This window comes from Capricornis sumatraensis, chromosome 1, assembly GCF_032405125.1.
Source record: "Capricornis sumatraensis isolate serow.1 chromosome 1, serow.2, whole genome shotgun sequence".
Taxonomy (NCBI): domain Eukaryota; kingdom Metazoa; phylum Chordata; class Mammalia; order Artiodactyla; family Bovidae; genus Capricornis; species Capricornis sumatraensis.
In genome coordinates, this window is record NC_091069.1 from 170,400,654 (window position 1) to 170,410,228 (window position 9,575).

Below are 9,575 nucleotides of genomic sequence, written 5' to 3' on the forward strand. Positions count from 1 at the left end.
TTAGTCGCTCAGTCGTGCCCGACTCTTTGCGACCCCGTGGACTGTAGCCCACCAGGCTCCTCTGTCCATGGGGATTCTCCAGTCCAGAATACTGGAGTGGGTTGTCATGCCCTCCTCCAGGGGATATTTCCAACCCAGAGATTGAACTCAGGTTTCCTACATTGCAGGCAGATTCTTTATCAAGTGAGCTACTGGCCAAATCCAGCCCACCGCCTGCTTCGGTAGAGCCGTGCTGTTCATTTCCGTGCCCTCACTTGGTTGCATGTCATGGCTAGGCTGAGTTGTGACAGAGACATTATCACTACAAAGCCAAGAACAGTTATTATCTGTCCCTTAACAGAGGGTTTGCCAAGGTCTGCGTTTACTCGCTCAGTGTCTGTGTATTGTTATTGTTTCTTTGCCCATCCTTTGAGATGTCTTGATCCTGTGGCCCTGAAGACCGCAGCAGGCATCTGTCATGACAAGGACATTGTCTGAGATGGCTGCAGGCCGTCAAACCAGGGCGCTTTGAGCTTTGACATGGATGTCCCCCTCCCCACCACCCTCTGTGGACAGTCTAGAGCCAAGGTTTGCCAAATGTCCCAGCAGCATCCTTTACAGCAACCTTTCCCACCCGGGATCCCAGGTGTGTTTTCCCTAAGCCAGCCCCCCGGCACCTGTTTGAACAATTTTGCCTCATCACATCTCCAGTTCTGGGACCATGGGAGCAGGATCACAGTGACAGGTTATGCCCGGTCACACCTGGGGCCAGGCTGCTGGTCAGGAAGGCCCACTGAGCTGTGGAGAGGAGGTGTCTGCCTCAGGTAGAACTATTGTAACATTGTAGCATTTAAAAAGAACAAGAGTAAAACTCTTAACCTCAAGAGATATTTGCACTGGGAGCACTCTCTGCTGTCTCCTGATGGAGGAAGCCCCAAGACCAGGGTCATTATTAGTTTTCTGGGTCCAAACAGCTGAAAGAGTAGGTGTCAACGTTTTACTGATAAAAAGCCCTATTACTTCCTCATCCCTCTTATGCTGCTGCTGCTGCTAAGTCGCTTCAGTCGTGTCCGACTCTGTGCGACCCCATTGACGGTAGCCCACCAGGCTCCTCCTTCCCTGGGATTCTCCAGGCAAGAACACTGGAGTGGATTGCCATTTCCTTTTCCAATGCATGAAAGTGAAAAGTGAAAGTGAAGTTGCTCAGTCATGTCCAACTCTTAGCAACCCCATGGACTGCAGCCTACCAGGCTCCTCTGTCCATGGGATTTTCCAGGCAAGAGTACTGGAGTGGGGTGCCATTGCCTTCTCCGCATCTCTCTTATACTGTGCCAAAATTCTGGGGCAAGCCACACCCCCACCCAGGAGAGCACAGAGGTCCAGTCAGACAACTCCTGGAGGGGAGCCAAGGGTGGCACAGCGTGGGGATGTGTGGGAGGGAACTTGGGGGCTAGGTTCAGAGAAGTGGAACTCACCTGAACGGACAGCCAGCCCTCTGTCTGACACTTAGAAGGCATGTTAATCTTTGTGGAACACTACAACAATGTTGATGTATTAGATTTAAAATAACTCAGTAAATCATGTTGGCCTAAGTTCATACTATAAACTAGAATTCAGCTAGGCAGGTAGTAGCGGGCACCCAAGATTTAAGGAAAAATCTGTGGGAGGAAAATGCTTAAAATGACCAATTCTGATCGTTCATTTCTCTTCAGCTTAGGAAATGACTGCCAATTATTCAATTTTGGCATCAAAGTAATGTTGCCCCAGTAGGTGGAACATCTGTGTTCTATAGGATGGTTTAAGAACCCCTGCTCTAGAAACTTCACTCTGAAGGCAGTGTGTGGAAAGGAAACAGAAATGGGTGGATCCATCTGAGCCAGAAGTCAGGATCTGGAAGTGGGAACTGGAAAGAAAGGGTGAAATGTTCTTAGGAAATACCAGAAAATGATTGCATTTGTTTCTACCAAAACTATAAATCTGTTTAAATCAGGGGTTTGCATCTTGCAGAGTTCTCCACAGAAATAAGAGCCAATAGGATATATATATAGGGAAAAAGATTTATTTTAAGGAATTGGCTTATGTGGCTAGGATGGGGGTTGGGGGGCTGGCAAGTTTGAAATCTGCAGAGCAGACTAGCAGCCTGAAAATTCAGGTGAGCTGGTGTTGCAGTCTTGGGTCTGAAATCTGCAGACTGAAAACTTGTACAGGGTTTCTATGTGCAATCTGGAGGCAGAATTGCTTCTTCTTTGGGAAACCCCAGTCTTTGTTTTTAAGCCCTTCAACTGATTGGATGAGGCCCACCCACATTATGGGAGGTAATCTGCTTTACGCAAAGGCAACTTATTTAACCATTAATTACATCTAAAAAATGTCATCACAGCCATAGACAGGTATTATATTTGACCAACAACTAGGCCCCATATCTAATCAAAGTGAAAGTGTTAGTCCCTCAGTTGTGTCCAACTCTTTACAACCCCATGGAAAGTAACTTGCCAGACTCCTCTGACCATGGGATTCTCCAGGCAAAAATACTGGAGCGGGTTGCTATTTCCTTCTCTGGGGGATCTTCCTGACCCAGGGATCGAACCCGGGTCTCCCACACTGCAGGCAGATTCTTTACCATCTAAGCCTCCAGGTAAGCCCTATCCTAATCAAGTTAACACATAAAATTAATCATGGAAGGGTATTCATTGTGGTACTTCCTTATCAGGCAGGCCAAGACAAAACTCAAGAAATTTACTAACTTTTTAAGGCACAACTACTCCAGGCAACAGAGACCATCACAGCTTATATTCCTTATGTAGAAAAGGGCCCACTTGTCCCTCTCTTTTGGTCTCTCTCCATGCCTGACCTCTATGGAAAGGTCAACAAATTCATAACGTCTTTTTTTTTTTAATAACCATCAGCAGGGCACTATGTCAGAGTTTTTCTTTGTGCAATCTAAATAAGTTTATTAGTTTACCCTTGTGCACAGGCATTGACAAGCCTTCCAAGAACTTCAAAAGATTAACCAGGTCTGATCCTTTTCTTTCACAGAAATCACATTGCCTTTGTTCTAAGTGATCCAGTAACACAACCCCTCCAAGAGGTTTCTCCAGCTAGTCTACTAGGGAAGTAAACTCACTTGCCACCATTTTCTAGGAGGCTTTCCTAGGAGTTTAGCTTCCCCTTGAGAGATTGTGTAATACCAGCCTACACATTAAACCAGAGTTTTCCAATGTCACTCTTGAGCACCTTCTAACTTCTTTGGTAACTGCATTTTGAGCAGCGATCTGCCTCTATGTTTCTTTTCTGTTAGTTCTAGAAATAGTTTCCAACCAATCTGGGGCTAGCCTTGTGGTTAGGAAGTTTTAGAGCTGAAGAAGGGAAGCTCTGGGAAGCTCAGGCTCCCGACTTTTGCTTCAGCCAGACTTTGATCTGAGTTTGTATATGAGAGTTTCATATTGAAGTTGTATTTTCATATTTCCTTTGAAAGTGTGGCTGTTTGTTTTTAATTGAAATATACTGATGTACATTATATAAGTTACATGTGTACAATAATAGTGATTCACAATTTTTAAAGATTATACTCCACTTATAAGTATAATAAAATATTGGCTGTATCCCCACGATGTACAATATACCCTTATAGCTTGCTGCTGCTGCTAAGTCACGTCAGTCATGTCCGATTCTGTGCAACCCCACAGACGGCAGCCCACCAGACTCCCCCATCCCTGGGATTCTCCAGGCAAGAACACTGGAGTGGGTTGCCATTTCCTTCTCCAATGCATGAAACTGAAAAGTGAAAGTGAAGTCGCTCGCTTATTTTATACCTAATACTTTGTACCTCCTAGGCCTCTCCCCCTCCCCACTGGTAACCACTAATTCGTTCTCTGCATGTCTGTGAGTTTGCTTCTTTTTTGTTATACTCACTAGTCTGCTGTATCTTTTCAGATTTCACATATACATGACATCATATTTGTCTTTCTCTGTCTTTCACTGAGCACAGTAACCTCCAAGTCCACCCGTGTCAGTGCAAATGGCAAAATTCCATTCTCTATAGATTATATCTTCTTTATCCATTCATCTGTTGATGGACACTAAGGTTGCTTCCATATCTTAGCCATTGTAAATAATGCTGCTGTGAACAAAGAGGTACATTTACCTTTTTGAATTAGTGGGGCTTTTTCTTTTTTCAGAATATGCCCCAAAGTGAAATTGCTGAGTCATATGGTTTGGTTTAGTTTTTTGAGAAACCTTTCCACAGTGGCTGTACCAATTTAGATTCCCAATGTGCTTCTGTTTTAAAACAAAATTAAGTCACTAGTTTTAGGTGCCTTAACCATTCACTATTTGTTCTGGTCTGTCTGCTTCAAGAAACTGAGGCAAAGGGAAAGAAAATAAATATTGGTTGGGTAACTGATACTGTGTTAGAACTTCACCCATCAGTTCAGTTCAGTTCAGTCGCTCAGTCGTGTCCGACTCTTTGCGACCCCATGAATCACAGCACACCAGGCCTCCCTGTGCATCACCATCTCCCAGAGTTCATTCAAACTCATGTCCATCAAGTCAGTGATGCCATCCAGCCGTCTCATCCTCTGTCGTTCCCTTCTCCTCCTGCCCCCAGTCCCTCCCAGCATCAGAGTCTTTTCCAATGAGTCAACTCTTCGCATGAGGTGGCCAAAGTACTGGAGTTTCAGCTTTAGCATCATTCCTTCCAAAGAAATCCCAGGGTTGATCTCCTTCAGAATGGACTGCTTGGATCTCCTTGCAGTCCAAGGGACTCTCAAGAGTCTTCTCCAACATCACTGTTTAAAACCGTCAATTCTTCGGTGCTCAGCCTTCTTCACAGTCCAACTCTCGCATCCATACATGACCACAGGAAAAACCATAGCCTTGACTAGTTGGACCTTTGTTGGCAAAGTAATGTCTCTGCTTTTCAATATGCTATCTAGGTTGGTCATAACTTTTCTTCCAAGGAGTAAGCGTCTTTTAATTTCATGGCTGCAGTCACCATCTGCAGTGATTTTGGAGCCCAAAAAGATAAAGTCTGACACCACTGTTTCCCCATCTATTTCCCATGAAGTGATGGGACCAGATGCCATACTCTCACATAATTTTATAGCAACTCTTTTAGTTAAGTCTTATGTTACCCTTTTAGAGAAAGCTCAAAAAGATAAAGTAATTACCAAAGGCCACAAAACCACTAAGTGGTAGAGCAAGATTCAAACCTAGATCCAACTAAAGCCCATGTTTTTCTCCTTCACTATAACCTGTTCTGCAGTAAAGGTCTAGGCCAATAATTCACTCATTTATTCTTCTCATGCAAATACACATTTTAAAAATGCACTTCATATACTCTTTTCCTGAGTAAAATAATTTATTAAGCGCCTACCACGTGTAAGGACCGAAAAAGGCAAATTAAACAGGGTTCCCAGGGCCTTCTCTTGCTTTGGAGACTCTTGCAGTAAAGTGCAGGAAGCCCTTCATAGGCTGACACTGGGAAGAAAGAACACACAAGGGCAGCAGAACAGAGTACTCCCTGAGTCACTTCTGTGTCAGAGAGGAAGCGGCCCCAGCATAGAGGAGGAAACTTGAGGGTCATCTCTGCCTCGCCTCACAGTCTGGACCAGAGGCTCCAGAGCACCCCAGTGCCAGAGGGACGGGGCCTGCCCCGTGGTGGGTGTTAACCATTGAGGAATGCCGGTGGAATGCACAGAGGGCCCCTCCCACATGGACGTGCAGTTTGGTACCTGACTCTGGCCACGCCCCAAGCATATCCGGGAAGCTTTTTCCCTCTCCCAGTGAGCTCCCCTCCACCCCAGACCATGAATCCTTCCATAGAAAATAAAAAGGAGCTCAGATGGGACACGGGTAAGGCTTTCAGGACCCTCTAGCAGAGCAGCCCTTGAGCAGGGAGCAGGGGAAGGTGAAAGAGGCTGCTTCACCCCAACCTAGAAGCCTTTGGTTGTAGCATCAGTAACCACTGAAACCTGCTTCCTAGGGTCCAGGAGTCACTGGTACATAAAGCAAAGACACAGCCCAATTATTATTCATAATTTCTTATGTTAGTAAACAATCTTTGTGTTTACCTATCACGTTCCCATCTTTTATCTCGGTAATCACAACAATCCCACCAGACAACTTGTATTCTATTCATTTTATACATGAGGATTGAATAGACACTGAGTCGCATTGCCCAGGATTACACAGTAAGGACTGGGCAAGACTGAGTTTGAACCTTGGCTTTCTAACATCAAGTCTGGGATGCTCACCTAACCACAGCCAGTAGATCACACTGTGAGCTGCTAGAAACCTACATTTGGGCCCCTAACTGCCACACCTCTTGACATTTGTGGCTGTTTGGAGGCTGGAATAAATATTTTAAGTCTTCCAGACACCAACCTAGTCTAACTACAGGTGGCCATGGAGAGTCTACGAAATGCTGACTCTCATGTTAACCTGCACGTTTGCACCCCTTACTTCTAAAAATTTTGGTACCAAAGGGTGGGTGGGAGAGCTCCAGGTCTGGGATGCATCTAGACAGGTTTTCTAGAACAGCTTATAGGTGCAGCCTTGGGTTTAGGGAAAATGTGCAAAAATTAGTGCAGTGTTGAGGGGTTTAGGAGGCGAGAACTTAGGAGAGTGAAGAGAGACCTAGTGATTCTGACCTTTGCAAAGACAGGATCATCTGAGCAGGAAAATGTAGCCTCTCTGCTCCCGGATAGGCAGGACAACAACCCAGGTGTTTCTTTTCCTTCTCAAAGTGTCAGCCACACGTCGGATCTTTACAATCTGCCCTGGTAAGTGAATGATCTGGATCTGGGCAGAGCTGGGTTTGAGTCTCAGCTTTTGCATTTTGCAACATGGCCTTGGGCAAAGTAATTAATCTCTTTTGCTCTCTTTTTTTTTTTGCATCTGCTAAATGGCAAGAAAACAGCTTCTCCCCTAGATCCTCCAGGGGAGAATCAGCTCAGCTGATACCTAGATTTTAGCCCACTGGGACTCATTTCATGCTTCTGACCCCCAGAACTGTAAGATGAAACCTGGGTGTTCTTTGAGGTCACTAAGTCTTTGGTAATTTGTTACAACAGCAACAGGAAACAAACACAGATTTTGGTGAAAATCCCCATCTCTCAGGTCTGCTGAGAGGATGAACACAGAATGCCAGCATGTGCTGAGGATATCATTAAGTGATCGCAACATGACAGCTTTCACCATCGCTTTGTTCTTTTGTGCCATTATCTAAGTGATTAAGCACTGCTGAAGGAGGAGAAGAGAACTCGTAGTGGGAAAGGAGAAACATCTAGCGGGCAGCAAGCTGAGGGCATTCCCTGCCCATCCACACAGTCCTGCCCTCCTCAATCAGTCGCCGGCCGGCCTCCCTGACATCTCCTACCTCATGCTTGTCTCGATTTCTTCATTTCTCTCTCCTTTCCCTCAAACCAAGCCCCCACCTGCCTCCTTCCTTCCTTTCTCCCACTCTGGTCCGCATTTTCCCACCCTAATTTTGACTTGCAATTCTCCCACAGAGTATTCCTGGGTCTCTTCCCCTTCTTTAAAACTCTGTGTGGAAGAACTGTCTTTGGGATCTTGCGGGATATATTTAGGCCCCTGGGGCCAGGTCCTTTGTTCAGGGTCCCATGAGCTCCCCCTCTTTCTTTGGAGACCTACCTGCTTTTTCCCTTTCCCCCTCTACTTTCCTCCTTTATTCTATGGGAGTACAGTCATTTTTGCTTTGAATCCACATTGCTATCATCACACTTTAAATTCCTTGAAGGAACAAACTGCCTTCTTTCCATTCTTTAAGCCCAACTAATGACCACAACTAAGTTGCCCCTGCAGATAGGTGCTGGGTGCTCACGAGGCTGCTTCCGGCCTCTCTGGACATTCGCCCTCTACTCTCTATATGTATCTGTGTTGCCCGAACTTCTACCTTTCATGGTCTGTGTATCTGTGTCTAGTTTAGATGGTAACCCAACTGGTCAGGAGCAGTATCTGCACATTCCAGGGAGGGACTTTATAACATGTTGAGCCGGCTATGTGAGTGAGGCTCCCATCTGTGGAGGTTGTGCATTAACTCCAGACGCTGGCTCCACTCTGTCTCAGGGCAACCGTCTCAGCGAAGAAATGACACTTCTAAGCCTGAAATGACATTTCCAACTGGAAAGAAATGAATGGCATTTCTAATCAGAAGTTCCGCATAGCAGTCTTATAACAACGGCCCCGTTTCTTCCATTCACTCAGCAAACACTGATGACACTGGTGATACCCACCGTGTGCCGCATTCTGGGCCAAAAAAACTCTCACAAATTTCAACTCCTTCAGTTTCTACTACTAGCCAAGTGAAGGGTAGGGGGAAATATTTAGAGGTGTTTAAGATTACTTGGAAGGTTGTAAATACTTACATTAGAGTGTAACAAAGAAGTTACAATTTAGCAAGGTCTGAGTCAAATGGAAGGCTTGCTTCACACGGACTCAGGACACACACCAGGACTTCCGCCAAACTGGCTCATTTGTTATCTCCCAGGCTCTTCACTCTTCTAAGGCTCTACTCCCTGATCTTTCCTTTCCTTTTACCTGGAATGTCACTCCCACTTTCCTCCCACACCCACCCACATCTGTTTGATACACGGAAACCACACAGACCCTGAGAGCATTATCTCTTCCCTCCTCAAAACTCTGATGTTCCTAAGATCTTGTTACATGCGTTATAATGATTTGGGAACACAGCTTCCCTACTAAAGCCTGAAAGTCTAGAATGCATCAGTCTCCCATATGTATCTTTGTATACCTCGAAATGCAAGTTGTGCCATATAATACAGTTTGATTTAGAGCCTGAGTGCATGAAGTGGATAGTTAATTAATTTAATAAACAAAACACTGAGAGATGTGGATAGCTATAATTCCAGTGTAAAAGCCAAAATAAATCACCCAAACACTTACCCCGCATTCCTTCCAGAGAATCCTCACCAAGGGAGAGACACATTTTTTAAATCGCCGGACACAGCATTAAACCTCGTAAATACTTTCTGGGAGCCACATGGGCTAAGAAGAAGCACTTGGGCTCTGGAGTCACGTAGACCAAGCCTCCAGCCCAGCTCTTCCATTTACTGGCTGTGAGACCCCAGGGAATTTAATTTACCAATTTAAGCTTGAGTTTCTTCATCTGCAAAATGGAGCCTCCTCATCCTTTTTCTTTTTCTACCTAATTGGGTTATGAAAATCAGATATGTGTATGTCAAGCCCCTAGTAGAGTAGCACATAAAAGGAACGGTTAGCCCCTCTTTCTCCCATCACCCCCGACTCAGCGTGACAGAGTATGTTTAATTTGCCAGCTATATTTGAAGACAATAAGACCTCCTGAAAATAATGGTTTTTAACAGCTGCCCAGAGTCTAAATGGGAACCAACTGCCCACTCCACCCACATGTTTTTCCTTTGGGCTTCAGCTTGCCGTGACCAAGGGCAGGAAGAACCATGCCAGGGACCTCAGGGCGCTTCGTCACCACCTCAGGTCTGGACTGGGTGACTTGGGGCCTCAGTTCATCACTCAGAAGGATGCAGTCTGTATGCTGCACATCTTAAAGAGCTCCTAAAAGCTGACAATCAGACTCA

The 9,575-nt window shown here is 45.4% G+C and overlaps 1 protein-coding gene across 1 annotated transcript in view; it reads left to right on the plus strand.

Annotated features, from left to right (window-relative positions):
• The window catches only part of TEX55 (testis expressed 55), a 42,286-nt gene extending 32,730 nt beyond the window's left edge, over positions 1–9,556 (plus strand). Inside the window, exon 4 of the mRNA XM_068968464.1 lies at positions 9,410–9,556. Within this exon, the coding sequence (XP_068824565.1) occupies positions 9,410–9,556 (147 nt within the window). The remainder of the gene's footprint in view (positions 1–9,409) is intronic.
• Positions 9,557–9,575: the final 19 nt, after the last annotated feature.